General features: G+C 39.9%; 1 protein-coding gene across 1 annotated transcript; it reads right to left on the bottom strand.

Annotated features, from left to right (window-relative positions):
* Nucleotides 1-10,836: 10,836 nt before the first annotated feature.
* LOC131592416 (interleukin-22-like) lies at nucleotides 10,837-12,909 on the bottom strand. The gene is made up of 5 exons (XM_058863910.1): nucleotides 12,715-12,909; nucleotides 11,869-11,934; nucleotides 11,629-11,772; nucleotides 11,356-11,421; nucleotides 10,837-10,950 (listed from the first exon to the last, which is right to left on the bottom strand). The coding sequence occupies exons 1-5, from the start codon at nucleotides 12,907-12,909 to the stop codon at nucleotides 10,837-10,839; spliced, it is 585 nt and encodes a 194-aa protein (XP_058719893.1).
* Nucleotides 12,910-13,702: the final 793 nt, after the last annotated feature.

Here is a 13,702-nt window from a genome sequence, read left to right as displayed (position 1 = left end):
CCTTGTAGCTGCTATAGATTTTGTACAAATACAGAACTATTATGAGTATTTTTCAGACAATGGTACCTAAATTACCTTAGATTAAACTCAGCACATAGGCACCCAGCGATCCACTACCAGTAGCCTCAGTAGTCATAAACATCAGGGGAACAAGAGAATAGCACAAACAGATGGTACCAGCAACTGCAGTTTGCACGTTATACACACACTACTCTGGTTAGAAAAAATAAACCCACATAAAAGATATAAGGACAGTGCAAAGAAAATTAAAATCACTGGATGTCAGTCTGGTGCTTTTCCCATCCTTACACACAGAATCTCTACATTTATTCACCTGCTTTTCATGGTGCCTGTCTGAACTGCCTTTGCCAAAAAGCAACAAAGATTTAGGTCAGAAGTGATCTCTGGAAGTCATCTTGTCCAACCCTCCTGTTCAAGAAGGGCCTCCTACGGTTGCTTGCCTGGGACTGTGTCTAGTCAGGTTTTGAATATCTCTGAAGATGAGAATTCACAACCTCTCTGGTCAACTTGTGCAAATTTTTTGTCACAGTAGAAAATTGTCTTATTTTCAGGTGGAATTTCAGGGATTTTAATTTGTTCCTATTGCCTCTTGTCCTATCACTGGGCACCACTGAGAGGAGCCCGGCTCTCTTCTTTGCTTCCTCTTTTCAGTCATTCGTACACATTGGTGAGATCTCCTTGACTCTTCCCCAAGCTGAACAGTCCCAACTCTCACTGCTTCTCCTCAGACAAAAGAAGCTCCTGTCAATTGACTGTGTGGTACTTCACCAGGCCCACAAATCAAATTCTCTCAGAAGTTTTTCACTCTATGCCTTACACAAACCTCATAAAAATTTTAAGGTATCAAGTAAAGCAGAAATCAGATTCACACCCAGATGAAGAAGAAAAACTATACCAAATCAACCCAAAACAAAACAAAAAAAAAATCCCAAACACAACTACATTTTTCCTGGGTATTCGCACTCTTTAGCACTTCATGTATAATTTCTGAGTAAGCTTGAATTGTAAATTGCTATAAAACATGCTGTCAGTCCTCTGTCATTCTCAGGACTGGTTCGAGTGGTGGATCTCCCTGTGCTACTGTCCTTCTTTGGTGTTTCAGTTTGGTGACAGCTGGATGACAATTATCTGTCAAGCCAGTTTTATTTCAGAAATCTGATAGGAAGGTTCAGTACATTCAGTCTTTTCAGAGATAGATTACAGAGTATATTCAGCAACCATTTTGAAACCACCGAGGTACTAGAACTAAAATTTTGCATTTATGCACAGAAATAGACAACAAACAAAAAAAAAAAAGCAGTTTTCTGAGCAATAGCAGTTTTTATGGCCAACTACTAACTGCTTCAGAAGAATGCTCAGTGCTATCTGAGTAAATCAAGATACATCTCAAATGTCCGGTTATGTAGTTAAAAATTAGTAATCCCTTCCTGGCTGGACAAGGAGATGAATTTAACATAAAACCTTTGTATATGTAGCCCTTACTCACTACATTCATGTAGTCTTGCATTTGAGGGTAGAAATTATGAAAGAAACAGATATGAAAAATGTTGGAGCATTGCTCTAATCAACCAGTCAAGTGATCTCATTTAGCAATAGTGATTCAATCCCTAAACTCTTTAGAAAACATTTGTTTGCCACCACCAAACTCACATTAGGAAATCCCTGCACAGCAGTATTTTTGCAGAGGGTACAGATGTGTTCAGCAATAACAGCTCAGCCCTCCCACATGGGGATGTGACTATTACAAACTCCTTGTTTTCTCTTGTGACATACAGGAGTGTTCAAAAGTCTGTGACCTGCTTTCTCTTGTAATGTCATCATGGCATTAATAAAAGGTTGTACTAAAATTACAAAAGGAAAAGCCAACCTCATGGAAACCTGGGTCTGGTTCTGGGGGAGGAGGATGTCTGCTAGGCTGGCAGGAGTGTCTCAGTTTGCATGGTACAACTCTTATCCTGGAAAGCTCATCCTCCTTCTACTTTTGTGCACCATTTTTTCAGTTTTCTCTCTCCCCATGATCTTCTTTAACCTTCATTCTTGTTTATTTTTTAAATTTTTTTAAAGGTTCTTTTCCCCCTCTGTTCTCTGAACCCAGGACATTCCTGAGTGTCTGCAATGCCAGCACAGGCTGCTCACCCAGCTCTGTGAGTTACACCACCTGGGAGCTGGAAGACTGGCATTGAATCTCTCAGCTGATACACCCGTGCTAATGGCAGGCAACAAATTGAACCACAATATGAAAAATCACTTTTTTTTTTTTTTTGCAAGAATAGTCTTTTATAAAAAAAAAAAAAATTAAAAATCCAAACAAAACAAACAAACCAGACAAAAAAACCTGTGTAGGACATATTTGTTTGCAGTGTATTTCCATAGTTTCAGTAAAGAAGTGAAATCATTCATTTGGTTTGGAGCTGAAGTTTTTCTGTTTACTGAAAGCTGAATATTGGCTTTAGCCAGGCAATTTGAACAACAAAGAAAACCTCTCGCACAGGAAAATATAAAACACTTGCCAAGCCATCTCTCAGGTCAATTCTCTCACAAGTGAGATTTGTTCCAAAGTCCTGGCCACTGTTGGACTCTGTTGGAGTCTCCCACAGGATGTCTGCCACCTTGACTCTCCAGTGTAGGACCAGAGAAGAAAAGCTAGAGAACCAAGAGTGCAGCAAGCAACAGAATGAATTCCCAGAGTGTTTTTCTGTTTGAAAATGCTGTTCTCCCTCCAGTGAACTTGGCAATAAATGTGCTTCCCTCTGCTGTCTTTCCCTCAGAAGCATCCTGGGTCCCTTCAGTCAGAGGTTGCTGCTAAGGAACCATCTCCCCAGTTTCCATTCAACCGCACCTTCATGGCTTCAGACTTTCCCACTGTGCATCTTCCTTCTTTGTGGAGTGCTGCTTTCAATGAACCTCATCACTAGAGGCATTATTTGGGGAAAATTTTATTTATTTAACTATCAGATATGGTCACATTTGGCACTTTTTTTGCTAGAAAAGCTAAAGGAGACAAATGATGATTTACTTATGAGAAGTTCCAAAGCATGTAAACTCCCATGGCACAGGACATTAGAGAAGTACCTGATGGTGCTGTAAAATCTGAGTTTCTTTTGGCAGGATTTTTAAAACAGAGATTGCATTTGAAAATCTCCTAAAAGTTATAGAAAAATCAAGTATCACAAATATAACTAGAAAGAAAGAAAGATGCCACAGATGTCAAAATATCCATTGAGATTTTCACTTCCAATCACTTTCTGTCACTTTCTGATAACTTTTCCAATTAAAACAACAGAAAAACTTTATTTTAGAAACCTAAGGAAAAAAATAGAATGCTGGTTATATCTAAATTCAGATTACTTGCTTGTTCAGAGTTTCACTCTTTAGCCTATTTTCAGGACCTACTTTTTACTTAATGTGTAGCACAGTATGTAAACAGGTGCACAACACTTCAAATTGCAGAAATGTTTTAACAGATACCTTCTTTAAGAGCCTCTTGAACAAAACAGAAATATTCCACCTCCTAACGTTTGTAGATTTAGTAGAGCTTTCAGAGGATCCTTATATGCAATGCTACAGCTGCAGACCTCAGCACTGACTTTGAAAACTCCCATACATCCAATCCATAATGTAACTGTGACAGAAGCTTAAATCATCTAATATGCTTGTAGGAGTGAAGCAAAACTAATTAGCAAGTTCTTAATGTTCTCCATATGAAAACTGCTACTTTTAATTTTTTAAGCTATGGCTTGCAGACAACAACAAATGGATACTTTTTTTGGCTATTTTTTTTACAATTTAATATCAGTGCTGGGCTTACCAATTTTTGAGTTTCCAGGAAAAAATCACTCTTATGTAGAAAAGCAGAAAAACGTTTTAAAAATCCAATTAAAAAGACCTTTCAAACTTAATAAAATGTTCAAAGCTACCATTTGCTACAAAGAAAAAACACCCAAAAACATCCTTTGCCATAATTTTTCTGATTATTTGCATTATTTACATGACCAGAAAGAGGTTAATTCTATAGCTCACTGTGGGCTGGGAAAATTACATGGCAGCCTTGAATTTAATTATTTTTTTCCCCTCTCTAAAAATTTTCAGTACTCGCACCCATTTGTGAAAAAGTTATCAGTTCCAAATACACATGGGTTGTGAAAGGTTCCCTCACATTTCCAGGTTTAGGTTAGATTATTTGAAAGCAAATTTTTACACATGAGAATTCTTTTTCTTGAGAAAAGGCATTTTTGTAACAGATTTCAGTGCATTCAGCTCAGCAGCTCCAGAAAAACCATATTTGTTGTCTTGATCTTCAGCCAACATCATTCAAAACTCTCAGGCAAACCCTTCAAAGTATTCCAGGTCTGAAATGTTTGCCCAAACCTCTGAACATATAAAAGTTTATTTTTATTAATCTGTCATTTTGGAAAAGCAAATATTTTATATATCATATACTCCTGTAACCACATAGAGGAACAGGAGGTAATTTATAAATCTCTTTTATCTCAGTTCTGATAACAATGTTATGGTATAAGCCTAAACCTGCCAGCCAAAACTTCATACTGCAGGTCTAAGAAATTCTCTGGTTTACTCTTCAGCAGTGTAGAAAAAAAATGAGTTGCTCCTGTCTTCCTATTTTCAGGGAAACCTCGCATATTCACCTCCCCTAAAAAACATCCTCTACTATTTATTCATTTCCAGCATCACTGGGTTACCAGCAGAAAGTGAAGTCCATGACTGCAAGTACCAATGGAAAACAGTTAGGAAATTAAAATTGAAATCCAATGCAGTTACATTCTGCTAAAAGGTTCCCAAAGTAAAATGGCACAGAAGAAGCTTCTTGACTTTGGTTCTTTCACTTGCCCATAGCTTGACCCATGAGCAACACAACACCCTGAAGTCCATGCCTGGAATTTGTGAGCCACAGACCCGAGGCTGGATGTCTGAGTCTGTGCTCATTACCCAGAGCGGATGGAGGGAGCAGGCTCAGGTCTGCCCACCACCCTTGCTGCTGACAGGGCTAGAGACACTCTGCCAGTGCCCATGGGCAGCACCTCAGCTTTGCTTTCTGGCACCAAAGCTAGGGCAGATGACTCATATAAGGCTACTATCAAAATGAGGACAATATGTGGTGTTTTAGCAATTTGCAGGGTCAGAGTCTTGGTCACTGATTTGAGTTCCCAGAAATCCATGTCGTGTAAGAGCTGAATCACTGGCAGATATTAAAATGAGAGCACAATGAGCAGCTCCCTGTTTTGGAGGCTCCAAGCCCACATGCCAAATTAAACCAGATATCTCATGTATAGGTAACTGTCCTGCATTTTCTGAGCCACACATGGTTCCCATCAAGCCAAGGTGCTTTCCTAAACTTAATTGAACCTCTATTACATAGAGGAGAAATGAACACAGTGTTGATGTTTGTGTTAATGACTACAAACTAATAATATTTTTGGCCAAATGCTGTCCTTGACAAACAAGCACTCCGTCCCTTTGAGCTGTCAAAGAAAAATAAGCCCCAGAGTTGATAATCCCCGAATCTGGTAATATCTACCTAAAATCTCAGTCACACAATTTATCTCTTTGGCGACAGAATATGAAAAACAGAGAATCTGATATTTCTTCCCTTATTCAACACTGTCAGGACCCACATTATAAAGGATAACTACTAAAGGAGAAAATCTGGTCAAATCAGAAACTTTACAGATGTGTTTGGTAAGAAGTGTTAACCTAAGACAAGGTCTGGATATTTTTAGACCAACAATAACTAAAAGGTCACTGCAAAGACAAGGAGCATCTTAACTTTATTTTGGAACCTCTGATTCTCAAACAAGTGTTAATACACTAGATTTTCATGAAAAAGCCTTTCATCAGAACAGTCCAATGACTTCCATTATCTGTGTTGATATCTTTCTTTTTTTCTTTTTTGGTAATATAATTAACCCTATAAATACACAAACTACAAGTCTGATCTTACACACTTTGAAATCAATGGGAGTTTTCTTTCTGCTTTCTGTGGAGCAGGACCAGATACAGGATGAACTGATCCACTGGGGAGCTGTTACATCACAAGGCCTAATCAGAAAGACAATCTTCATGATTGCACAGCTTTTAGACTTTACCACAGGTGCATAATTGCCCCATTCTTTTCACACCTTAAGAAACATAATCACTATTCTTTAAATGTGCAGTAGGAGTCAGAAATCTTTCTTTTGGAAAAAACTAGAAGAACAAAGTGAATTTTAAATTGGTGCAATTTGGCAGTTTTTGGAAAACAACATCACCTTTCTATCAGTCATTTGAGACTACAGCTACAATTTCCAGGGGAAAAGCTTCAGTGGTTTTTGAAGAAACAACCGTAAAACAGTTTCAAGAAAGCTAGTTGAAGACATATTTATCAGTCTGGTTTTTTTCAAAATATTTTCACCCATGCTGCTCTTAGCTGAAGAGAAGATATTTTTATTTTAGAAGATTGCCCTTTTTTTGTTTTTTTTTACATTCGAACTTAGATAAAATAAATGGCCAGATCCTGGAAATATTAAATGCTGTCCTTTAATCCTTCATACTGGAAAAATACTTACATTTGTGTCTCATGGGGTAGTTTGCTGAGGATAAATGGTTATTCTCAATATAACTTTTAATTTAATTTCTCCTTAGGGAAGGAAATATGTGGGGAATCTTCTTTTCAAGCTATTCATCACTGAATTCCAAATTAAACTATAGAAATTGACATGTGTGAATTTGGCCAGCAATTTGTAATTTAAAGCTTAACAGAGAGAGTGATTTCCTAGACTTGAAAAGAAATATTTGCACTTGCATTGTTGTTCAGCACTTTTGGTAGTGGTGAAGTTCATACAGTTAATCTGATAATGTCTGCAGTTTTGTGTTAACCGTGAAAAAAGTGTCACAAATGTGATACGTGCTATGAATCATATGAAGCTCCAGAAGTGGCATCAGCCTTAGCATAGTCTGTGTTTCGCTACCTCACCCAAATTTGACTTTGCAACAAACATTCCTGAATGGCATAGAATCCTGGTTTGGATCCCCTGAGAGGCTGCATTACTTTTCAACCTAAATATGTTATTTTATGTAACATTTTTGGGGGGATAGCGGTCTGCCAATAATACGCAGGGTCCCGCAGAACTGCATTGTCGGATTTTCCCTCTTTCGGTGGTCATTACCTTGTTCCTGGCAAGGAACTGACTGTTGTCAGTTCCCTGCCAATCTTGCCTCTCATTAGCAGGCCAGTTCTGCTCCCAGTCACAGAGACTTTACAAACATCCTTACTGATGATGATGTGACTGCAAAGTTTGTCAGGCATTTACTGCTGTTCACTGCAGCCCACACCTCCTTCAGAGCAGCTAATTGTTCAGCTAACTGTGCTTTAAAGCACAAGCTGGCATAATCACATGCCACTGATTTATGAACAGGATAGCTTCAACATTTTGCATTGCCTAGAACATACTTCCAGCAGGAGATTGGAAATATCAACCCTGTATTATTCTGGGTCACTCGGGGAGTATATATTCATACACTGAATATGTAAATCTCTTCACTAACACTCCAGGCAACATATTTAAGACATGTTTTTTAAAGTGTTACCAATACTTACTCAGCAGGATGTGGAAACTTCTGTTCATGCTTTGGGTTCTTCTCTGTTCACAATATGACATTTCAGAGGCAATTTTAAAAATGTTTTATAATTATCTGTGTACAAAAGAAAAAAGCGCTTGTGTTGGTCACCTAATGTAAGAGAAGGGGAGCAAGAGTCAATGAAACAAATTTGGCAGCAGTGTGGTCTGTGAATTTTTGCTCAGGAAGAGGTCCTGCAGCCTCTACAGCGGAGGCATCCCCAATGAAGGATGTGGAGCAGGTGCTTTCCCTAAGGCTGTTAGTCAAGGATCTCTGGGAAGTGCAAACAGTCCATGACTTGGAGGCAGAAAATGGAAAGGAAAATAGGGCAACGGAAATCAGAATTGCATGAATAATGGAGTTTCTCTTTGGTGACCCAACTGAAAAATTAAACCAAAATAATTCATTTTGGGTAGGCCCAAAGCACTTGTCCAACTCAAAATGAAACAGCTCATTTTGCTTTCAAATCTCTTTTCAGCCTTTGAAAGAAACGCACATAAAACCAAAACGCTATCTATTTAGAAAATGTCAGAACGAAACCTTTCAGCAAGATTTTCATTTATTGAGCTGGAATTATTAACTGAATTAAAACCCAACTTGCCTGACTGAAATTAAATTTTTATTTTCTTTTGGTCAGCAATTGTTTGTCCCAGACATTTCCTCCTATTTAAGGGAAACTTACTCCAACTTCTACATCCTTTATTTGCTCAAAACTGACCATCACCACCATCTTTTGCACATCCACAAGTCACACATACCCTGCAAGAAAACCTGAGAAAGAAATTCTACAAAGTTTGCTGTGTGACATTCCAGGGCTCCAGCTCATGAGGTTTCTGTGGTAAAGTCTTCCAACTGGTGTTTTTTAGGGTTGGAGAAATTAATAATTAGTTGACTTCATTTTTACACTTTTGTGGACAAATGGGTTTTAATCTAGGTTTAGCCTCAGTGTGGAAAACTTGAGAGATTGATCTGACATTTCTGGGTAGGGCAACTCAATAAGGACAAAGCACAAGAGACCTAGAGGAAGCAGGAGAAGGAAATAAGTTATTTATCTATTTGTGAAGTGATTTTATCAGCAAGGAGCAACATGTATGTGGCTCATGGTCTGGTCTCTATTTATCATTAAGGAACAAAACAGGGTAAAGTTATGTTATCCTGCCCAAAGTCACAACCTTTATAGATCTCTAATGTAGACCAGAGAAATGACACCTGTATAATTCCTCTTATCCTCTACTGACTATAAAGGGAGACAGATGTAGTTCAAGGAAAGACTCTGTATACCAAAGGTCAGTGAAGTGAACTATTCATTTGGTGTTTAAACTCCCCTCCTTTGCTGTCAGTTCTCACAAGTTTGAGTGATAAGAGAAAGGATACTGGCCAATAGCTCTTGACAATATCATTCCTTATCCCAGAAGAAAGGAAATATATATCCAACTGAATATATAGTAAAGGCTGAATCCCTGAAACTGTCATGCAGTACCAGATCCTGGCTGCCAGGCATTAATGGGTCACTTCTGCCTTGACTGTGAACAGGCATGTTAGTCATACATTGTGATATGTGAATGAAAGCATGGGGGAAAGTAAACCATGCTGAATGCATCAGGTAACAGGTCTCCACCACCCAAATGGATCATATGGCAGTCTAATATGTGATTTCCTATGAGAAAGCGTTGCCATTTCAGTTCACATATGGATGGATGCTTTTAAATCCATCTTAAATTTGCTCTGGTTCGGGAGGAACATTTTTTAAATGTAGGCAGGATGCTTGTTGCCCTGATGAATAAATGGCAAGGCTTTGTTCAAGAAGACTTCAGCAGTTGCTGGAACCTGCTATTACAGATTTCTTCTGGCTTTCTGACTATTTGGATGGTTTTTATCCCTTTAACCTTGGTCCAGTCACCAATTTCCCTGGAAACACCAGAGCAACTCTTCTGTCTTTGTCAGGAGACATTGCTGAAGGACATGATGTAATAATGACATATTAAACAGTGTTTCAGAGACTTGGGGGTTTTTTTCTGTCTTGGAGTTTGTGTTCAGAATAGGCACCAAACATTCTCTTCTGAAGGGCTCTCAGATCCCTGATGCTGCATAACACCATTTGTGCTCAGTGTGCTGTGGATGGGCAGTGGGAATGCAGAGCTCTGAGTTTTCATTAGCAGCTGCTGCTTGTTTGTCTCCACGTCATCTGACCCATGGGGACAGTTTGGGACTTTCAACAGCAGCTATTCAAGGGGGGATCCTGTCTCTGCGTGTACCAAGGCAGAACCAGTGAACCAAACCAATGACTTTCTGGAGTGATGTTATTTTTCCCACCATCCCCTACAAGAAAGACTGACTGACATGCTCCCCACTAAGCCCTGGCCTGTGAGAAGCTGAAATTTCAGGCTTATGGTGAAGAAGCATAGCCCCAGGCAGAGCTTGCACCCTTTCTAGGCGCAAGAATACAGCCACTAGTCCAGCAGCTCCCCAGGCACAATGTGCATTTTCTCCCTTGTGTATGAAGAAAAGACAAAAGCTCTGCAAATGGCAATATTTGAGGACCAAAATATTTATTATAATAAATTAAAGTGAAAGCATTTATAAAACGTTCCATCTGCATATAAATATTACACAGCAGTGTTAATTTCTGGTAAAGCTTCATAAATACATTTCCTTGGATATTTTTCAATTAATCTATATAAATAAAAGTATTGTATAATTATTACCTTAAAATAAGTTACCATTAAATACAAATTACAAAAATTATTTCTGAAATAGTCTGAAATACCAACTTTTCAGGCAAAGGTCAGAAGGGGGCAACATATGCAAGAGATATTTCCAACTAGGAGGCTCAAAATAATCCTGGCTAAAACATCACATCAAAACATCACTGCCTTGATCAAAGCTGATTCATAGGTGTCAGCTTTCAGTAAATAAAAGACAGAAATGGTTGTCTCATTCCTGTGAAGATGAGGAGAGCAGAACAGTGCTTTTGTAAATAACAAGTGCCCTGTGTTGCATTCAAGAGGCAGTCTCCCGGAGTTTTCATTTTCAAAGAAGGCAGCAATATGCATCCTGTCTCTGCCCACTTAGTTTGCTAGTTTTGACATGAGTGAAAAATATACTGCATCTGGGGGGGAATGGGCATAGTTGCAGCTAATCAATTTGAGTTATTGCAAGAGATTTGCAGAGACATCTCTTCAAGCCTGATCCTGATTTTTTTCAGTTTTTCTTCTTGTTACCTCCCTTCTTCGGGGCATCAGTACAGGCATTTTCCATGTAGTCAAACAGTAAATCCAGCTCTCCAATGGCTTTAGTCTTTCCATTTTCTCCCAGCTAGAAAAGAGCAGAATGCAAATCTTAGCAACTAGTTATTTTTCAGAAAACTGAAATTAAGGTTGTCACAGAAACTGAATCTATCATTTACATTTCTAATTCTCTTACACAGTTCTGTTAGTGTCATTATATCATAAAAAATGAACTAGTTCATTCAAATCTAGACTAGCATATCAATTTCCTGCAACCAACTTTTGAAGGTTTAAATTATCATAACGTGCAGAGAGCTAACAGGACAAGTGAGGGAGGGCTGGAAGGGGAAATATCATTATTCCCCTACTTAATGCCCTCATAGGCTTCATATACTAAATGATCTCAAGTTTTTCTCATAATTAGGTCGGTCTTAATCCAACTAAATGACTGGGGTTTGAAACTGATCTTTCTAAATGCTTGGGGCAAATGTACCTGTTCCATTTTGTTCTTCATTTGTTCCAGGTTCTTTTCAATGTGTTCTCTTTTTCCTGAGAGTTGCTAAAAGAAAGGAAACATCCAGACATTAGACAGACAGCTATATGCAACATTTTTTTTTTCTTTTTCACACCTTTCTATTAACTCTGACTTTCATATCTTTGATCTGAGGTTTCCTTTCATACCACTGCCTTTCGCCACTGCCTGTAGCATTCTGAGATTTAGGAGCAGCAATGAGATTCGGAGGGAAAGAAACCCGCTGTTACTCACACAAGTGCTCAGCTCCGAGGTCAGGGATGCCAAGAACTGTGCCACCTCCTCAACATAAGGGTACTGGTTCTTGACTTCAGTGAGGAGAACATCTTTTACAACAAACTCCACAGCCCTCTTCATCAGGTAGCAGCGGTTGTTTTCCTATGTATGAAATTAAGAAGTCATGTTAAATCAAGGCAAGATATCCTTAAGTGCTGCAGAGGGATGCAAAGAGCAGACTCCTCATGTAAGGCTTACCCTGATGTTAACAAAGAGCTGCTGCCCAATCAGTCTGTTGTCTGTGTCCTTGTCTGAGGCACTGGCCTGAGAGGAGAAAAGGAAGTGTCAGAGATGGGAACCTTACTTAAAAATTAATAATAAACCTAAAAGTTTTTATCAGCAATGAAAGTGCAGGCACAGTGATGGAATGGACACCACAGCCTGTAACAGGTAGATAAGCTTGGACATGGTGTCTGTTTCTCCCCTGAGATGGGTGAGGTTCAAGGTCAGTATTGCAGGAAAATAAATCAGCTGAATTCCTGTCCTCCACTAAAGTCAGAAGCTGTCGTGGTTATGGTGACTAAACCAGATGCTGCAGGTGGCCGACCTCACAGCGGCCCACAATGCTGCTGGGAGGTGCTTGATGGTGTGCACCCAGGGAGATCCACCCAAGGCAAGAGCAGCCCAGAAACCTGTCCCAGCAGAGCACTGTAAGATACCTGAGCATCTGCCTGGCTGTGACTGGAGTCATGGACAGGCCCAGCTCCAAACAGACTGAGCAAGCTGAGAAATTTAATGTCATTTTTCACAATTTACCCACTTTGGCAGCTGCTGCCTGGAAAGAAGAAGCTGTGCTGCTCCAGGGGTAGCTTTCCCCTTGGGGAGCAGCAGGAGGAGAGGCACCAGCTTCCCCTGGCTACAGAGCCAGCAGGCAATAGACCTGCTCCACACATCCAAACTCTGCCTTAACTGTAAATGTTTTTGGGGTTTTTTTCTGGAAAAAGGCAGGGGAAAGAGGGAGGAATGCCAAAGGTTAGAAGTCACAGCACCAGCAGAGGAGTAGATCCTCAGATCCCACCATGAAGAACACACGGATGACTGTACCATTTTAGCCAAGGTGTAGGTGCGATTCCTGATGTAGGGCTGCTGGAAGTTGACCTTCCTGAGCCTGCAGGCATCGTGAGCGGTGGAAGCCCCTTTCAGGGGCAGGCAGCTGGTGAGAAGAAAGGGGAGACAGCAACAGCAGCAGAAGAAAACCCATCCTGGGGAGCTCTTGGACAAGGTCTGCAGGGAGGCCATGGCTCACAGTCTGAAATGGTCCGTCCAAGGAGACTGCAGATACAGGGCTCAGCTCTGATGGGAGAGAAGGCAGCATTAGCACCAAGGAGAGCAGGTGAAGCCAAGTGAGAACAGCACAAAGGCTGCAAGCCTTACCTTTGCTGTGACTCCTGACATGCTCTGCAGGAGGTGAGCTGCACCTTATATAGGGCCACCAACATCTCTCTCAGCTTTTTTTTTGGGTGGTGAAATAAAAATGACATCAGCGAGTATCCTCTTTCCAGTATCCTCTTCTGAGAACTACCTAACCACTTCAAAACCCACAAATACAACTTCAAGGCCATCATAATCTTTAGTTTCCAAAAAAGAAAACCAAATATTAATGTGGGGCAAAGCAGGGGTTTTTACCAAGGTAGGAATCCTGAATTCTTTTTGCATAAAAATATTTGAGAATTTTATGAGTTTGTGTATCCTGTCCCAATTGCAATGAGCTTACTTGATTGACAATTTGATGGCAGAAAACCACCAAACCTTCTGTGGTACAAGACTGGTTTCACTGCTGCTGACTGGTGCACGCAAGTGATCAGAGACTGTATCAGAACCAAAGCACTGACCACCTGTGACTCCTACCCTGAAAATACCCTTTCTCACACAGTGGCCCAGCAGAGCCGCTGGCCATCTGCACATCACTGTGCAATCCTCTCTGAGAGATCAGAAACTGTGTAGGATCAACACTGCATTTGTCACATGCCTGATTTCTAAATTCCCTTTTTCAAAAATATTACCTGTATTTAAGGCTGTAATCAGGTATAAT

Source organism: Poecile atricapillus, chromosome W, assembly GCF_030490865.1.
Source record: "Poecile atricapillus isolate bPoeAtr1 chromosome W, bPoeAtr1.hap1, whole genome shotgun sequence".
NCBI lineage: Eukaryota > Metazoa > Chordata > Aves > Passeriformes > Paridae > Poecile > Poecile atricapillus.
This window is presented reverse-complemented; position numbering and strand designations above follow the sequence as displayed.